General features: G+C 30.6%; 1 protein-coding gene across 2 annotated transcripts; it reads right to left on the bottom strand.

Annotated features, from left to right (window-relative positions):
* Window positions 1-4,321: 4,321 nt before the first annotated feature.
* On the bottom strand, window positions 4,322-19,811 carry LOC106464000 (CDK2-associated and cullin domain-containing protein 1-like). Of its 2 annotated transcripts, none has more exons than XM_013924104.2 (9): window positions 19,663-19,811; window positions 16,350-16,476; window positions 15,498-15,600; window positions 14,974-15,069; window positions 14,136-14,235; window positions 12,575-12,664; window positions 10,301-10,439; window positions 9,073-9,116; window positions 4,322-4,668 (listed from the first exon to the last, which is right to left on the bottom strand). In XM_013924104.2, exons 2-9 carry the CDS (start codon window positions 16,463-16,465, stop codon window positions 4,604-4,606), a joined length of 753 nt encoding a protein of 250 aa, XP_013779558.1. In that variant the 5' UTR covers window positions 16,466-16,476; window positions 19,663-19,811; the 3' UTR covers window positions 4,322-4,603. The 2 variants fall into 2 exon arrangements, with proteins under 2 accessions (XP_013779558.1, XP_022247365.1); XM_022391657.1 differs by lacking the exon at window positions 19,663-19,811 and adding an exon at window positions 19,518-19,537.
* Window positions 19,812-20,806: the final 995 nt, after the last annotated feature.

The raw sequence follows: 20,806 nt of genomic DNA, 5'->3' as shown, positions 1-20,806 counted from the left end.
GCCTCATGTTATTAAACATCAATGAAACAGGTGCTAACCTTCCAAACACTTGATCTGCCAAAATAACATTTCTTAATAATGTACAGGGTAATTTATAAAGAAAGCTTCATAGTTCAGCTCGTCACAAAGGAAAGTGAAATTGCACAGGGGTGTTAATAGTATCATGTAGAAGCAAATACCACAGTTGTCACATGTTATTACCATGGGATCCACTGTTTTGTTTTTCACAGGTTTCCCTAAGTATTAATAGGCCTGTCGTTCGGAGTGCATCTCATTCAACCACTAACTAGTGCGTAGACAGGTGAACTAGTAAAATGTTATTATATTAAAGTATGCAGTGTCAAGGCAACTTTCAGGGAATAGCACAGAGTGCATAACATCCACATAGGGCCTTGTTCCAGTGTTTCTACACACAGGTTCACAAAAATATATGAGGGGACAGGTTGCACTTGTGATAAGTCACATACAAGCAGGCCACCAACACCTACTATAACTATCGCTGAGGCCAGCCATAGCAGAACAAATAAGCACAAAAATTAACAAGGATGTAACAGTTTATGTTATATTTCCCAGTCCCTGGATTTGCCAATTTCAACTGCTAATAAGGCTATATGGTTAACTTTGCAAATGTTTCATTACAAATTCGTTATGTTCAAGCATTGAAGGAGGATGGATTCAACCTGTGTTGATTTTGTGTTGCAGTTCTTGGCAAGACTAGAAATTGATGATCAATGGCTTGCCAATACCTTATGAACTAACCAAACACACTTCACCCTGTCTGGAAGTGTTGACATGTGCAACTGCATTATCTGGTTGGAATCCAATTCTCATGTATCATTTCCTGCATATTTCTATGATGTCGAAGTGACAGTGTGGCATGGTACCATGGTTGGCTTTATGATTGGACTATGTTTCTTTAAAGAACCATCATCAATCATATAGACTATAAACCTGCACAGTACCATCTCATGCTCATAACCAATTATTCCCATGCTGCAGCAACAAAATGTAACAGACACTATGGTTTTCATGCTGGATGATACTCCTTCATATATTGTTAACCAGGTGAAACATTTCTTGGAGGAGTACTTTCAGGACAGAATCATTTCCTGTCACATTCTTTGTGAATAGCCACCTCATTTACTGGACTTAACACCAGCCAATTTCTGGTTGTGGGAGTGCTTAGTTTTGTGTACTGTGAAAAGCCTCACACAGTTCCAGACTTCAAGAATCCAATTGCCCAAAATACAAGATGAAATGTCCATTGTTGCACAGATGCAAAGCATTCTGGAGATTGGAGCAGCACATTTTGAACAGTTTCTGCAATTGATAAGACAGTAAATCATAGTGGCACCCTGGTGGCAACATATGATAACTGTGACAATTGCGTATGTATGATGTCCTGTGCAGTTTTGCCTTTCTATGCCATATTGTTTGTGAGATATGATGTGCTGAACAGCAAATTTTTCTTCATAAGTATCTTGTAACAAATACTGAACATTCCAATGGCATAGTCTGCCATTACGTTTCCCATACCTGGATAAAACAGATGAGAGATGTTTTTTTACAAATACTTCATATCCATCCCAAGTGTAAAAACTATAGTGCACAAGATCCTTATGGCTAAATCAACTTTGTTTTTTTGTGAATATATATATATATATATATACACACAGTGGAATCATTCTTATCCTAAGCTGGCAAGCATACACATTCAATCAGTTAAGAATTTAACTATTAACTTTAAAATCATAATTTGCTTTTAAACGTGTATCACAAGTTCATGTTTTATGTCACAGATTTCTGAAGTACACTTGTCAAAGTGTGTTTTATTCTACAGTCCTCATTTCTTTACTTTACTAAATTCTTTTGAATGAGATCATGCAAGTTAATCTCGGGAAAAGCCACCTTAAACGAGTGAGCAATAAAAATGGTATTAACATTATCTACTGTTAATGGATAATGATAAACTAAAGTTACTTATGATGTATAATGACATCCCTTATATCATATGTAGAAAAAAAAAAAATTCTTCAACTTATCACAAACAGCATTTACATTTTTGGGTTAATCCTACTTACTCATTTGCAATACTTGGAATGTACAAAACATTTATCTATGCTCTCAAATTTCACTTATAGTTGAATACTACAGGGTCATGGGCTACTACCGTCCCTGAAAATGATTTTTGACTTGCAGAATAGTTTATTTTTTTAGCAATTTCACAAAATTCAAATTGTTTCATTAACTACACAAAAGAACAAAGTTGTGTGCATGAACAAAACAGATTGTCATTCTTCTTGGTAATTAAACAAAGTCATCAATGTCCTGCCTTATCCTTGACTTTCTGAACATTATATTGTGCAACTCTTGGCGACAACTAACTGTGGACCAGTGCTATAGGACGAACCACATAGCATACAAGGGAAATATTTAATTATGAAGAGTGCATTCCACTAGTTTATGGATGTGATACTAGGGAGCATCAATATTATATTAACTATTCAATGTTACTAGCATCAGCTTTGATCAATAAGTGCACCTTGACAATGGTTTGCATATATTGTAGCACTTGGCATTTCCGCAGGAATAGCCCCAAACTCTGTGGCAAAGGCATCCTTCAGTTGAAGAAAATTTAACAAGTTCTGGGACTTTCTGATATTGTAAGTCTATTACTGTAGCTCAGTAACTATTCCTGAGTTGAATGATGCTGTTGTGACAAAGGTTCAAGATTACTGGGGAGATGTTACATGCTGTAATAATTAATGGATGCAATAATGATAAACGATGAAGGCAAAACTGAGCAGTTTTCTAGAAATAGACAACTAGAGTTACATTTGTTTAGACCTATACTTCTGTATGAGGCTAGTTTGAAGCAATACTATCAGAACATTAAGGGTAACTAATGATGATGAAGAAAACGTAAAATTTTCTTTTCTGAAATAAATAAGTGAAAATGGTTCCACTTCAAAATTTTTTATCATAATAAGAATGATTATACTTGTTTAATTAAAAATTTGTGTTTATTATATGCATTCATAGAATGTATACCTATATTTTTTAACTCGATTCATGCTATCTGATAACCTTACTTGTTTCATGCATACAAATGTTGAAGTTGGTATGTTATATTTCACTAATTGTTTCTACATAAGTACTTGAAAGCAATGGGGGCCAGAAATGTACTTCAATAAAAAAGTTGAATTGCAAAAATCAGTCGCATTTTTATAGAATATTAATTTACATGCATGGAAAATACTTTACCAGTTTTAGGCAAATTAAAATAATTTGTAATTATTCAACAAAATCATATTGATCTTTGACATTAAAGTTCTATTATACATAAAAAGTGTTTGAGGAAAAATAATGAGAATTAATTTCACTTTATAAGAATGATGTTCTAGATCTCATGCTGACCTTGGAACAATTTCTTCCATCATAAGTCTTTCTTGGTCTGATGTTTATGATTATGCACTGCTACCTAACACTGCAATTTTCACTGAACAAGATGCTGTAAAAGATAGACAGTGAGGTCAATTTTAGACAAATAATTTAACCAGCTTTCCACAGACTCTTCCACTGTTAGTGGACATTGCATTTAAATGTCATTATATAAGTAAATCAAAAGCACAAAAATCCATTAGAGCTGCACTGGAATTGCAATTGTAAGCAACTGAATTGGATTGCAGTGATTCTAGATTCTTCAGCCACCTTCCTCATGGAAACAGCCTGATCTTCAAATGTGGCTAGATACTTACAAACTTTTAGCTTGTGAGTCTTCTTCAGCTTCAAATTTTGTATTTTATCTTCCCAATGATACCAACTGGTGTGTTCAGTTTCATCATAATTGATTTTAGGGCTAAAGAGTTCTCTTATGTACACATAGCCTACACTTTGCAGATGGGGACATTGCCCCAAATTGGCTTGAGGTGCAGTTCCAGAGTGAAATCCCGTCCAAAATGTTTTGCTGTGTGTGTTTTTCTGCTTCCATGGAAGACAGTAAAGGCCCTTTTCTTCAAAATGGGTCCACAAATTGCATTTGCAACATGTTACTACATTAGAATATGAAAATAATTCTTATAAAGTGCAATTAACCCTATGTATTTGATTAATTCATTTAATAACAGAAATTCATAGCTTGGACAAAATTTTTCAAGGTTGATCTTCTAGAGTATTACAAAATTATTATTGTGATAAATATATAATGCTACAAGAAATCAGAGCTTCTAAACATTTTTGTCGCAAGAAAAATACAACACAAAATCTGTTGACTTTGTTTTTTCAAAATATATAGAAAGCATTACTTCATATGAAAACTTTGTTTCAGTGAAATAACACAAATTTATTTAACTTAAAAAACAAACAATAAGATTCTCTCTCTCTCTGAGAAATTGCAAAATACATTTTATTTACATCATCCAGTAACTGGTGAAGTTTGACATGGATGGATGAAACAATCACTGGATGCAGAATGGATAACTCATCAATCAATACACAGGTTTTTGTGTTCCTGCTGCTCATCCTTTGACCAGAAATTCAATAAACAGTCACTGGATTACCATTCCTTCAGACAGTGGGCTTCTATGGAAGTAAGTCTCCATGCTTATGTTGATTTATTGATAAATCTTTGGTTTACTGCCACTGGGTATAAGGACGTTCCTCCTAAAACTAATGAAGAGAAGTTTTTAAAGTGGGATGATTCCAACAATTCTTTCTCACTGGTATACCAATTTATATACATATATTTTTATTTACATCCAACATTTCAATGTAACTACCACACAATGTACATACCACATTAAACCATAATAATTTCACCATGTGACAGAAGTACAAAGGTTTTTTGAATTTTTTACTTCAACTTTTATGACATTGTGTGCTACATTATCTATCATGTGTTATGTGAAATTATGTTAAGCCATTAAATACTTTAACTCTACACTAGGAATAAGACCATTTTAAAAATATATTTCACATATTAAGATCTGAAATAAGAATCCCAATACAATGACATAACATACCAAAGATAACAAATGAAGCAAAAGTGTGTGTGTAGTTCTGGTACTTGTGCATGTGTTACAAGCAGATTTTAAAGGATTATAATAGTTTTGAAAATTAGGTGAATGAATGAGAATATCATAGCTACATTATTTTTTGTTATTATTACATTCCTATATTAATTCTGAACAGCAGTGTTAATTTAGTCTGCATTTTTCATTTTAGTTCTAATTTTTGTCAAGTTGACAACAGTCAATTTTTAGTCACAGGGTCTAATTCAGTCTAGTCTTAATATAATCACCTACAATAGTCAGGTATCTAGTCCATATAGATGTATTCTTTATGACATCTTAGTCTAAATCAATGTTTCTCAATATTTTTTTGCTTGTGGCTCCCTTTTGAGTTTGATTTATCTCTGTGACCCCACCCTTCATAGACACTGTTACTTAGGGAAAAAGTTACTTTATTTCCACACTGTTGATTTATAATATCATTTTTACAATATTATATTACAATACTGTATTCTTACTGTTTACTTATACAAGTAAAAAATATTCTGTTAATCATTGACATTTTATTCAGTGTAATCTTTGGGCCTGATGAACACTTGAAAGTTTTTGAATGTCCGGTTGCAGTGTGGTCAGTGATAAGCAAAGATCACCTCTCTTCACAACATCAAGGCGGTTATGTATTTTTGAAATATTTTATTTGGGCAGTGAAGTTTTGGTGGCCTACTCAGAATTTACTGTGACCCCCTAATTTTCCGTCATTCACATGTGGCCCCTTAGAAACATGGTGTGGCCCCCTTGGGGGCCATATGGCCCATATGGAGAACCACTGGTCTAGATGACTAAAATGGCCATACATTTAGGTCATGTCTTAAATTTTTTGTAATTATTTACAGGTAGAGTCCACATAGTGATGTAATTTCACCCAAATTCATATAAATGATTCATAAAAATTAAGTTTTACAGCAGTTAAATTTACCTCCCCCTTCTTCCTGCATCTTGCTTAGTAGTAAATTAAAGTTTATTTCACATAGTTTTACATTTTTCACTGTTTGTATTTGTAGTTATTCTGTCAAACTAATGATAACACAGCATCTCACCATGAATGATAATGTAATACAGTAACAATCCAATTATAAATTTGTGATTATAGAATTACAATGTTAATTTATAATAATACAGCAGGATGTTTACAGAATGTTAGCATAAACCAAAATGTTTCCTCCAAAGCCTCAGGTCAGTAAGCTAGCTAGATTGTAAAAAATTAATTATTTATTAACTGTTAAAAAAAAGTTTATAGATGATTCTAATTTGGCTTACCTGCAGATTCAGAGATCAACAAATATCAAGAAACACTAAAAATAATTATCAGGTTTTATTAAACAGAAGACTGAAGCAAATGAAGGGTAGGAAGTTGAATTCTATATAAAGCAAATACTTCGGGCTTATACAAGCATAAGCAACACACTTTAGTTTCTTGCTCATAAACATGTAAATGAATACACAAGAAATCTTAGCACTGTGATTATTACTGACTGTAAATATTTTTATAAATAAATAAGTTGGTTAGTATAGTTTAGGTGTTTACCCTGCCAGACACACTGTGTGTTATTAACATGAGTGATAGTTTAGTGATTTTCCACCTTCTGTAACTCGAACTGTGGTAATCCAAACTATCACATATTTTCAGTAAATGTACTCTACTGGACTCTTACTTCACAAACCAAATTTCAAGGCAATCCATTAAGAAATACCTGAGATATAACATCTCCAATTTCGATTGAGTTTCTTCCTCTTTTTTTTCCTATGCACCAAAAGGACGAAAACATTATTTGATAGAAAAACATACTTAACTGTTATGAATTTTTTTCAAAGTTGGTACACTGACAGATCTTTATAACCACTTTTTGCATAGGTGTGAGCAAAAAAGTTTTGTTAAATTTGAGCAGTTTTTGTTGAATAACTTTGCACAAGTGACTTTTATTTAGACCAAATGAAACTCCTGATTGTTCACATGAGCTATCAGTCTAATATTTTTACTGAATCTTCACCTAAGGTGGACTGTTATTAATTTTTTGTCACTCGGACTAAAGACGACCGATTTAGAGCAGCAAAACTACAAAGTGAAAGAACATGCAGATACATAAGTATTGATTAGGCCAAGCAAACTAGATTAGCAGTTTCTACCTCAAGTTTTCAGAAGAATCATATGGGAGGATGGTTATTATTCATTATTCATTGCAAACTTTACAGCACAAGTTTGCTAAATTTTATGAAATTCTCCTAATTAAAGTGAATTTAGCATCAAGTGATATTAACTTAAGCAATTAGCATAACTAATGATGCTTGATACAGCTCTACCAATTACATGGGGGGTGATGACAAGAAACTGTAAATCTAAATTCCATGGCATTACTATAAAACAAGTTATTACCATTGTTTTAGAGAGGAAAACTACCACCATACATTTTATAAAGAATCTGATTGGTTCTGTAAAGTAAAGGTCTGTTCTGAATAATAGGGTTGCGATCCTAAGGCTAATGTTGGTTAATATCAGGTGTCACTATCTTACTTGCTGTGGTTTGTTGGTGTGTATTAACAAAAAGTCATAATATCTAATCAGAAACACCTATGGTGTGAAAAAAAAAGGTGCAGCCAAAAGAGGATTGAGCGTATGACTTAAAGGAATGAAATCAAAATTGGCGGCCAAACTGGTAGCTACACATATAACATTGATAAGAATTTTACAGCAAATATTCATTCAATAGTTAGCTAGGCCACCCATTTTGTTTTACCCACCATCATTCCCCAAATTGAATAAAAAATATGTGGCCTGGCTAACTAATGAATTAATATTTGCTGTAAAATTATTGTCAATGCTATAAGTGTAACTACTAGTTTGACCACCAATTTTGATTTCATTCCTTTACGTTGCATGCTGAATCCTTTTTTGACCACACGTTTTTCACACCTAAGGTGTTTTTGAGTAGATTAATCCATACAAGAATTTTTGGCTTCCAAGTATTTTCTTTAATAAACAAAATACTGTGTAAGTTGTTAGTGTTCCAATAAGCATTACTAATTTCTGTTTGTCAGAATATTCAGAAAATAGTTGATTTTGTTTGTCTGTTTTCATCATGCCTGGTATATTGGTTCTTCTTAGTCATATCTAGTTACTTTTGTCTTCTCATTTTCATTGTTGACTAAATTTGAAATCAGCTCATCACCAAATATTTTCTTCAACATTCTTGTAAACAAAATTAACATTGCTGAACAGACTAAAGCTTTAACTACAAGACCAACTCTCATGTTTCTTAAATAACTTTCTTTCACAGTTCTATTTGATTCACGTTTAGAAAACATTTAATGAGTTAAGTGTTCACTGTGGTCCACAGTGATTAAAAAGAAAACTTAAAAATAAATCATTAAGAGACAAAGCTTTCAGTGTTATTACTTTGGTAGTGTCAGGACTAACTGAGATTTGGCAAAAGCCGACATGAAACTGTTCTTTTACCATTTTATGAAAAATGACAGTTTTACTTCAAATTACACTAACAGTATTGAAAAAACAAAAGTATTTATTTCAAAAATTTATAATTTGATATGGTAAGTTAATATCACTATTCTTTCATAGTTTACTGGGTTTATCAAAACAAACAGCTTTTTTATGGTAAAGTATTGATATATATATATATATGATCTAAGTTGTACATGGAAACTCAGAAACCACAGCTTAAGACCTATAGAAATAGTTTGTTTATGATACGATAATCAAGAAAAGTAATGTCATACTTACTAGAGGATAATAAAAGTTAGTTTATATTTAGGGCTAATTATTTTGCAATACTTTGAACTGATCAACGACAAATGATATTCAAATACACTGAAAAAGTAGTCAACAGTTCATTTCATTTTAAGCTTTTTATCGTACAATATATAAACACAGCTGGACTGCTAAAGGGAACACTAAATCTTAACAACAAGCCATGTAATTCTTTTATACATAATAGAACTAAAGCATTTTATGCACAATTGTTTTTAAAAGGAATGTTTATGTTAAACTTACCTAGAACCTCACTGTCTCCTGAACGTTTTTTGCTTTGATCTCCCCTGTAAAATAAATCACATATTTTGTTTGTTCAGTAAGAAGCAATGCCATACACAAACATATTCAAAGTTCTTAAATTTTTTTTTGTTTTTACAAATTACAATTTTTCAGTCTAAAAGTAGAAAAACTATTTACAAAGCTCAAAATATACATAAAACAAGGCTCATGAAGTGATGTTCTACATTTGCACCAATATTATGTTTAAAAAAGTTGTCATTTTTGTTGTATTTTCAAGGTAGAAATCTAATTTTATCACAACAAATTCTAAGCAGATTAATTGTAAAGATAAAATGCAGACTTATAATATTCTAAATGAAAGAGAGGAAAAAACACCCATACACACTCATATGTATATTAAATACTACTTCATAGAACACAGTTCTATGGATATAATAACATACCATTAAATACTGACATATAATATATATATATATATATATATATATATACACTTCCCACTAGATGGTGACATATCTGATATGTACCATTAGATTCTCAAATACTTGATAGATGCAAGTATAAGATATTTGATCTACATCAATGGGTGATGGCATTGTTATACAAGAGTAGAAGAAAACATACTAATACACCATGAGAAAGTAACATATCTGCTATATACCATTAGATGCTGGCAAGTTTGATACACATCATCAGCAGATAACACATGTAAAATAAAACACTGGATACATACCACATGGTGACACACTATATACCCCTTAGATACTTCCATATCTGGTATATAACACTACTTTTCAACAAACCTGATACATGTCACCAGGTATATGTGTATACTACTAGAAGTTGATGTCTTCATGAATAACACTACATGCTGACACATCTGATACATATTACTACATCTGAATTTCTGAAGTGGTTACTTGAAATGTTCAAAGCAATTATTCAATCCATTAGTCTACACACTTCTACAAAACATTTGTGAATAAGATGCTATATAAAAAATAAATATAAACAGATATAAAGTGAAAATGTTATTAATCATTTTAAATTGATAGTCAAGAAATTAAATTTTGTAAGTAGGAAAAAAATTACCAAAGTAAACATTAATAAAATGAAGTTGTGTCCTTTTTCAAATGCTAGTAATTGTGGTTGGCATACAATGAACACATCTTTACATCTAATGATAGACTACAGGAAAAGTGTTGGTGTTTAAACAAAAAACACCCACCTTGTAAATCCTCTTTCAATCAAATTCTGTTGAAGTTTCTGTGTTTCCTCCACAGCATGGGGTAATTCTGATACAGACATTGGAGGAAGTACATTTGGAATGTACTTAGCAAAGATGTGTGGAGCTAAAGTGGCATATCCTGAGAGAAGCACAAATATTTAACTACACACAATCAGACAACAATTTTACAAAACAACAAATGTGGGTCTTTCTATTTTTACAATCCAATGTGCAAAAATGATAAAGAACAAGACCGAGGAAGTTTGTGTAATGTTGTACTATGATATCCATATATCTACCATAACTTACACTGTTAACACTTGTGTAACATACAAAATAAAGATGCATAGAATCAGATAGTTTCTATGTGCCACTGATCCCATGAAATTATGCTGTCCTTTGTAAACTTGTTCAAAAATATTTTCATACAATTTAAGACTTACAGGAAAACTGTCAACTGTTAAATAAAATTTACTGTACATCAACAAGAAACATTAAAGTGCAATCAAATATTAAAGTAATGTGTAATGCAATCTGCTTCAAGATTATCAACTAAAAGTTATCTGAATCCATGTTAAGCAAATTATGGTTACTATTAAACTATTATTTGTCTTTTTCATATCACTACAAACTGCTACATTTTTTGCCTACAGACTATCCAGAAAAGATTGGTGGTTCACTCACACTTTGTGCTTTCTTCAAAACAATCATCAATCCTTTATTCATATAATCTTGGAGTGTGGAAAACATACATGAAAGAAATAACAACCCCCTTATAATTCTGTTAATCAGAGGGGTGTCACTTATATCCCTCGATATTTTCCTTCTCTAAGTGGAAATATATAACCAACTTACAACAATTAATATAATTTGATTTAGTTTTTCTATCACATTTTATGTCATGAAAATTCTAAAAGATTGTTTTGATATACTATTTTGAAGAAACATTAAAAACACTTACTGTCATCTTGGAATTTGAATTTTTTTTTATTGATCAGAAAATTTCAATTTTATATATAAATGTCAACATTAACGCATTTCTTTTGATAATTTGTTTTTGACCAGTTGCAATATTCACCACTTCAAGCTATAAAATTGTAAAAAAAAAAAAACCTAGCATAACTTTACACTAATTTATCAGTGACTGATGACTTCACTTTTTAATATGCACATTGTTTGAATATGATAAACTTAACAATAATATTCAGTAAATAAGGATTCAAGTCACTTGAATATCTTGGTTTTACCTACCACACTCATTAAACCAAACTAAACTTACCTGATGTCTTATTATAGAAGAAACTTTCAGCAGCTTTCAAACAAATATAATTTAACATGAAAATACTATAAGGAATGAAAAGAAAATGTAAAGAAGCTATAACAAACTCTAAGATCTATAGTTTTTTCATAAGTCTTCTAACCTTCCCATCAGGTGCTATGTGTAATGACTTCCCCAGGAAAGCATAAGTTAGTCCTTATGCCAATTTATTTATTCTACATTGACATAAATAGTTTATAATATACTCTATACAGTAGTATTTAACTCTGTCTGTAGCAGTTTGCAAAGGTCAGTATCATTATCAATTGTTCAGATCACATACTGAGATTATAAAAGGGTAGGAATGAGAGGCTGTACTAATAAAATCTGTAAGAGAGAAGGAAAATGATTTGAGAAACAAAATATGGATAATTATATTTGCAAAAAATATAGCTTTTTAGCAAATATAAACCCATACTTTGGGATTGGCAGAAAAACTGATAAGTGTGTTGTTTATAAACAAGACTCCTTGAACCAACACAGAAATGTTAGTTTGAGCAGTTTCACTTTTCTTTGCAAATTACACTCAAACATTTGTTATGAAATGACAAAATATAAATTATAAAATTTTATTTTAGTTAAAGAATTCTTGAAATAGTTATAATTATTATTTTTATTTAGATTTTAAAGTTTGATTTGCAGGTGTGTACTTGGTGCCTGAAAGGTGTTCACCAGTCATACTAAGGGTTAAGTGGAATTGTCATTAACACACTTAGTCCTGATAAGATCCATACATCAAAGAAGACTGAATTCATGTTCTTTCTTCTTAATATAAACTTGCATTTTGAAAAGTAAACATAAACTTTAGTCAGTATACACATGTGAAGCTTTATCCAACATTTAGACATGCTTCCAACAATACCCCCTCTTCCCCACAAAAACAAACTACCAACTTTATGTTTTAATAAGTATGCTGTAAACCAGCAGTGAATGTTAAATTGAAACATAAAACCTACCTTTCTTCAAGGAATAGAGCCTATTGATTACACTGGACATAGTTGGAGGAGGTACTGTAAATGCAGACAACTGAGCTTCCTCTAATGCTCCTGAAAACCAAATGTCATTAAAAACATATTACAAAAAAATACCAACTACAGAAATTAATCTTATACTTTTCAAACTGATTACTTAAGAACAATGTCAAATTCAAATTTAAGTAATCATCAGTGGCAGCCATATAGGGTGTGCAGGCTGTTCAGTGCACAGGGGCCCACTAAACCCTAATCAAATTAACTTTAAAAGGTCTGCTAACAAACAGTGGCAAACTGAGAAGACCAAAGTTTTCAGAAAGACTGTGATGTTAACAACTGGTGATTACTGTTCTGGCAGTCATCCTTTGAACCTGCTCTGCCCTAGCTCCTGAATCATTTTTGGGGGAATTTTCTGTTTGCCCTATTTTAGTTAATTTTTAAATATTTTGGTGATGATTTGATATTTATTGTATACGACTAATTAGTTCTTATTTTTCCTGTTGAAGCATAATGTCTGATAAAGTAAAGAAGATTTATGCTAGTGTTGCTATAAAGCATAAAAAGAGAGCACAGATTGAGAGCATGGTAATGAAATTGCCAAAGGTCACAGAATGTTTTTCAAGATAAGTATAAAAACTGAAATTGAAGATATGGACATTGAAATTGAGGCTGCCAGCAATGATGCAACTCAAGTAAAAAATGCAGAACTGTGGAAGGAAAGTGGAGAACAATCCACTTGTCATTTATGTACACTGCATGACACACAATTTGCATTTAGCTTTGAATGATTCTTGCAATAATATGAATGAAGTAAAGAACTCCTATGATATGTTGAAGAAGCTTTATAACTATGTGGTCTATGTTGCAGCAAATTGCATAGGCAGGAGGTAAAGTTGCATGGGAAAGGACTTTTAGTACTCGTTGGTCATCAAGAAAATGCGCTTTACAAGCCATCCGATTTTCCTATACTTATGTTTTGATTGTCTTGACAAAAGTAGAGTTGATGCCAATTTTACCACTGTTTATATATTTTTAATATTTTTCTTAGTTTAATCAGTAGGTATTTAACCAAATAGGTACCAGCTTTCTACTGTATATAATCATACTACATTTGTGTTTGGAATGGGCCGAAGTGGGCCCAAAATTTATCCCCTACAAGGGCCCACAACTAAGTATGGCTGCCACTGGTAACCATATAACGTACAAAGTAACTAGTGTCGGATGAAGTTGAATTAGAAAATTTATTTTTAAATCCAAACTAAATGATAATACTTTTGATATATTTAAAAAATCATAAAATAAGACGCATATTTCACGTGACTATCCATTCATATCTGCTTCCTTGGCAACATATGAGATAAAGAGCTCTTTCCCATAAGCATACCAGAAATAATTCAAATAGTTTTTGCCCATAGTTTTGGAAGATTCAAACTGTCCCCACATTAGACATTTTGATCACTTTTTACAAGTTAAACATTTAAAACATGGAATTCATTAAAATGAGCAATAATAGAATAAATCTTCAAAGCAGAAATGTTTTACTTACCAATCACTCTATTTACATGGTTATCAACAACTACAGAAGTAAATGCACGACACAGCTCACTCCTCAAATCAGTGTCTAGTCTACTTTCCAAATATCTGTTCTAAATAATTCAACACTGAATATCAATACCAGTTTATTTAAGAAACTGAATCTTTATTTCATTTAAAATTTCAGAAGACTTAAAACATAAATTAGCTACAAGAAAAAAATGAGGAAAACAAGACAACTATCATTTATTTACAACTATGGTTTTGGCAGTAAAGGCATGAGTTTACTAGCGAAACCATAGTCATGAATAAATGACGTATTTGTGAAACATACAGTTGTCTTGTTTTTCCTCAATTCTGTAATTATGGAGTTTCACCAAGTACTGATGGTTTCAAGTATCTATTACACAAATTAGATCTTATACCAGTTGCACTTAGCAATATATTCATAATAAAAAAAATATTCACAAAATCTGGTTCCAAAAATAAAAAAACTTCACTATGGAAATAGTTGAGAATGATTAATAAAAAAAAAAAGATAAAAAAAACACTTGGCACAACACATTCATAAGGGTAAGATATTTAAGAAGAGATTTGAGTCCTGATAAAGATTTGCATGCTTCAGGAAATTTGTCAATACTGCAGTTAACAATTTAATCAGTACCTAACTAACATTGTACAAGTTACTGTCAATTGTTCTATTCTACTGGTCAGTTATATGTGGATAAAAACATCAGCCTGGAGAGCCACTGAGTCTCATCTTCTGTGCCACTTAATGATGATTTATTCAAGAAAAAATATTTTTTAAAAAGGAGGCACTAAGTATTAATAATCAAACATACTATGCTTACCATGTACGTAAATAACGGAATAAGTCCTCTAAGGCTATTTTCAAACTGTTTTAATACTGAATCAAACATTTTCACTAATACCTGGCCTGCTTTCACCTGAAAACAGTTTTAAACATGTAAAATAAAAAAACAATTATAGTTCACTTATGATATTTAATTTAGAATTTTTCAAGAACTGTACATGCAAGATGTTAACCTTCATACACTCCTAAAGACAACCTTTCTTATATAACTGTTTATAGTCTGAATATTATTAAGAACAGTATTGTATGTTGTCTGGGAATTACCTAAAATTTAAAACTGATCTCCATCACAACATTCACCTAGAAAAATTATCTCAACTTTAGGATAGTTGAAGTGTATTCATACAAACTAGATTTGTCATACATCATTACTTTAATTCTTTAAAATAAAATGTACTTACAGTGAAGAGAGTTCACATTCAATCTAAATTTTATAGTTAGAAAATTATGTTTAATATCCACCTTTTGTGCTAAATAAAGTGTTTTAACAATCAACAATACCTCAAGTTCATGGTTCACTTTTTCCCAGTGTATTGTCACTTCAAACAAAAGATCGTGGTACAACCTTTCTGAATAATTCTTATAAACACACTTGTAGACACAACTATTAAGAAAATATAATGCAACAATCATTAGGACATGATAGTTTACATGGCTGAAATATAGAATTAATACATGATTTCTCTTATTAATAAATAAAGGAAAAAACATAATTTTATTGATAGCAGTATTACATGTAATTATACTGATATTATCTACATGCTTTTATCAAAGCTTAACTCTTTCCTGTTCAGTATGCTAAAACAGTGTAGAGAATTTATTTTCTAAGTTTATAGTTTAAATACTTAATATTCAAAATTCTTAGTAGAATACTTAAACAACAGTATTTAAACATAAAGGGATTTTACAGTCTATAGTCATTATGGTATGTTGACATTTTAAGATAATAATATCATTAAATTTTATATTCTAAAAACACCTCTGAATGAATAAACTATGGGAATAAAAACAAGCATCAGTAATACTGTCTCACATTCTCATGGCTTATCCAACAAGAATACTTTCACACTTGTTGTTGTCTAATATGTATAAAAACTTAAATAATAGATACCAGATTTAGGATGAAATGCTTTGAATGAAGAATAGATCATGTAAATCATATACATTTGTAATTATTTCAAACCTACAAAAATATGAAATACAGATTGTACGTGTATTTCAGCAACAAAACCTCGTCTATCATGTTGAAAACTAAAAAATCTATCACTTCAAATAATATGCCACATCTCCAGTAACAAATTATCCTGTATGGTAACACACTGCATCTTTATTTTTATGCAGTTGTTTACTTACCTATAAACATATTCAAATGATGCATGTCCTCCTTGTCCAGTGCATTGTGTGAGTAATATATTGATTGCATTCTGAATCGTTGGCCAGTATTCTTGCTCATATTCTGCTGAAGTCATTTTTTAAAATTCTGTTAAATGTAAAAAGAAATTTTAAAATGAATGTACTTCACTCAAAACAATTTGAACATCATGTACATCAGTAAAGACAGAGAAAACAAAAAATCCAATACATACACATATTATAATAAACTTACCTCGGTGTAATGCACAACAATCCATGTTCTTCGAATTTACAAAACTCTTTAAAAAGAAATGTTTTGACTAATTTGTTTAATAAACTTAAAGACTAAAAAGGAATTTGACCTTAAAAATCTAAATGGTTTTGCATGAGCCTAGTTCCCTATAATGTAGTAGTGTATTATTATTTGATAACTTCAGGGTAATTATGTTACTTCACAATCTTCTGATACAAAGAACATTTTCAGTTTTGCATTTTACTACATTTAATTGATACACTTTCCAGTACATTATAAATAACGGAAAATGCCATAAATATAAAAATGATAAAAATATGTATAAAGGTGTATTGTTACAATACCCTATAGCATAATAAGTGATTTTTTGTAAATAATAAATTCAGTTTTAAATTACAAAACAGATACTTCTACATGAAATATTAAATGTTGTTGTTTTTTTAAATTTTGTGTCTCTTAGCTTTCAGGATTTTCATGACATATGTTCTTAAGGCTTTGTTTTTGAAATGCATATGATTAATAATTGTATTGTACATACTTACTGAAATCTAAAATTAATGCTTCACAGCTTTTGTAATTTCAATAGACCATGTATCTAAATTTGTATTCAATCCTTCAAAACTAACTTTTATGAGTAAATTAATTACTGTCATGAAAATAATCAACTAATCCAAACTAGTGTTCTTGATTATTACCATTTTCAATTATTCCAACTATCCAAGTAATGAAGTACTTAGGGTTTGTTTCTGAATTCTGTTCAGTTTCTTAAAACAGTAGAAGACCACTTCCCCATGTCTAACTTAATCTGAACAATGATCTTATTAGGACTATACAGGCTAATTAAAGTCTTCAGATGGGGTCTTTAAATCTTGTAACATGGACAGTTAAAAAAAACAAAAAAAGTTCTTCATGTTATTCCATAAATGTGGATTATGTATTATATACAGATATTATGCTGTTTATGTAAAATGTTGAAAACAGTGTATTTTCAGTGACATGTAGTTGTAAACTGAGGAATAAAACAAACTCTTCCGTTTAAAAAAAGTTTATATAATAGTTCATTATGCTGAATAGTAACAGCTCCTTATTAATAAATTCCTGACATAATCTGGAGAAACAACACAAAACATATTGCAAAATGCATTTTCAACATTTGGGACCTTGCTGGTCTGAGTGAGAGCCAATAAATTTGATGGTTTTCCAAGAATATTCTAGTTGGTCAGCTATAACCTTCACACAGAAATTCTCAACCTCATTAACAGAATCAATGATTGATAACCTTTAAGAAAACTGCAGTCTGTGTCTCTTTAAAAATCATACATTTACCCCATAACACACGTATATGCTACACTTACAAGAAAGGACTCATAGACTTAACATAAATGAAGTGATAATTGTATGATAAATACAGTATATATCTACAACACAATCACATAAAGTTCATATAAATGGAAAATGTGTTCATTAAAAATGAACTTGTTGATTAAATACAAACAATTATATATATATATATATACAAATAAATTATGTATTAATATTTGTAACTTACATGAAACAAAAAAAAAACAAATATTCAAACTTGAAATATCAATGTTGCATTAGAAATAACAATGAATAAATCAAACTAAAATATGCCAAAGATAATACTTCAATATAAGTGATACTTGAAACCAACAGTACTTGGTGAAACTCCATAATTACAGAATTTTAGAAAAAAACAAATATTTCATATATTTCACAAAAACTTCATTTATTAACAACCATGGTTTCACCACCTGGTGATTCCTTTAATGGCAAAACCATGGTCATTAATAAATAAAGTTTTTTGTGAAATGTACGACTATTTTTGTTTTTTTCCTCAATTCTGTAATGTATACTTCAGTGTTGGAAGAACTGGCATTAAAGAAAATACTATAAGTGCAGGATAAAAAATACTGTACAAAAAATGTGTTTAATTTTACATAACTTTTACAACTGCTGATATACAAGTAAATTCTATTACAATAAAAAATAATTTTATACAACTGTAAAAATCACAAAGTTTGCACAACCTCTGCACAAACTTCTGAAAAGATTATGATTAAATTGCATGATTGAGCACTAATTAACACAACTGACACATATTAAATACTAAGGTTATTCTTGTCAAAGAGTTTTCTGGTTGTAGCTTTAAGCCTTGATAACCCAATTGGAACAGCATCAGTCAATCCCTAGTAATGGGGAGATTGTTTTCACAATCTCAGTGTTACAAATATCAACCTGGACTAAATCATAAACTAAGCCTTGAAATCTCATATAAAAAAATAATAATAATGATAATGAAATATAAAAGATCTAAACTGTAAAGGTTATCAAATATAAGCCTTAAATTAAAGTGCAGCATCAATCTCAAAATATTAGTGCAAAACTGATAATATGAAGGAATGATTTCAAGTCTCAGTTGCTTTTCTTCTACTTCAAATTATTTGGGAAGTACAAACAAATAAGTTATAGACTTACATCAAATGAGCTGTAAAATCTAAAATTATTTTTCAAATAAAATCAAGTCATAAAATTAAATTCACTAAGAATATCTATATAATTTAGTCTGTGGTTTAGTTATTTACAACCTGACAAAAACTACATATAAATTAGTTACTGTTAATGTTATTAAAATTTGGTCTCAAAATTAAACTATACTAGATAGTAACTTGTAAGTAAACATAAAAACAACTTACTCAAGTCACTATATTTTTGGAAATACATTCTACTTCTAGTTTGCATAATTTTTACGATTACGCTGAAAGTGAAACTCTTAATGTAGTTCAAATGCAAATAACGTCAAAATCTAAACTTTCTACTCTACTTCACTAAAAGCACTATTACTATTATTATTGTGTGATAATAGTAATACTACTAGAGCCACTTGCACTTACCATTACTTAGATAGGCCTAACGTTAGTCTTACTTCTATACACTTCAACTTGAGAATTTAAAAATAATATTATATATATATATATCATGAAAAGTCTCTATTAACAAATATTTTAAGTTTCTTATAGAACAATTAAATTCTATTACCCAAGAGCAGATTAACAGTTTATGTTAATATTTCTTCGTACTCGCTGTACATTTGTTCTAATTACAAGTAAGAATCTTTGGTGTACAAAACCGTAATCAGTATTTCCTTCGACCTTAGAAATATTCAAAATGTTTTGAAATCTCGAGCTATTCATAAAAAAATCCTGGAAAATCAACTAGTAATCCTTAGACAAGCCCTGAAGCTTTTATAATATATTAAAAGACCTTTTATATAAATTTCGAGCATTTTCTCTATTTTACTCCTACTAGTTCTGATAAAACCATCTGGTTATTTTATAACATTAAATATGAAAAAGATGAATTAAAAATCAGATGAAAATTACAAAGTAGCATACACAAAATAAATGTTGTTTTGTGCTCTTAGCGCAAATTCCACAACAGGCTGTTCGCGCTCATTCCGCCGCGAGGAATCGAGCCGGGGGTTTTAGAGTAGTAAGAATGTGAAATTTATAGCTGATCCATCGAGAGACCACAAAATTACTAGTTAATTCGTAAACACTACAGTCGGTTCTTTGTAGCCCTAAATGTAAATGTGATAACATAGCCAGAAAGTCTAATTTTGCTTATCATTAAAAGAAACAGCTTCAATAAAAAGTTGGTTTAATCACAATGAAGTCCCTGTAGCTCAGCGGTAAACTTGAGGACATATAACGCTAAAAATCGGGTTTTGATACCATCTGTACTTTAGAAGTGATAGACTAGAGCGAAGACAACTAATCAACAACACCCACCAACGACTCTCGGACTACTCTAATCGAATTGTGAGATTGACCATCATAATATAACTCTTCCATGGCTGAAAGGGCGAACATGTTTGGTGATGAATTTTGAATATGCAACCCGCAGATTGCCAGGCAATTACCATAACCAGCAGGCCATGCAAGATAACTTTTTAACATTAACTCATATAGCGCAATGAAATAAAACCTTTTCAAAATCATTTTAAAATAGAAACCCAATATATCTATTAGCATAGATAAAAAAATTTACAGGATTTTTTTACCGGTCTAGTCAAAAACATCCTTTACATAGACATACATAAAGCAAAGCCATAACATTGTAAACATAATATGGCTGAAACAGACACTCATAATCTAGCACAAAATTTCAATTATAAAATCAC

Source organism: Limulus polyphemus, unplaced genomic scaffold (genome assembly GCF_000517525.1).
Source record: "Limulus polyphemus unplaced genomic scaffold, Limulus_polyphemus-2.1.2 Scaffold1537, whole genome shotgun sequence".
Taxonomy (NCBI): Eukaryota; Metazoa; Arthropoda; class Merostomata; order Xiphosura; family Limulidae; genus Limulus; species Limulus polyphemus.
This window is presented reverse-complemented; position numbering and strand designations above follow the sequence as displayed.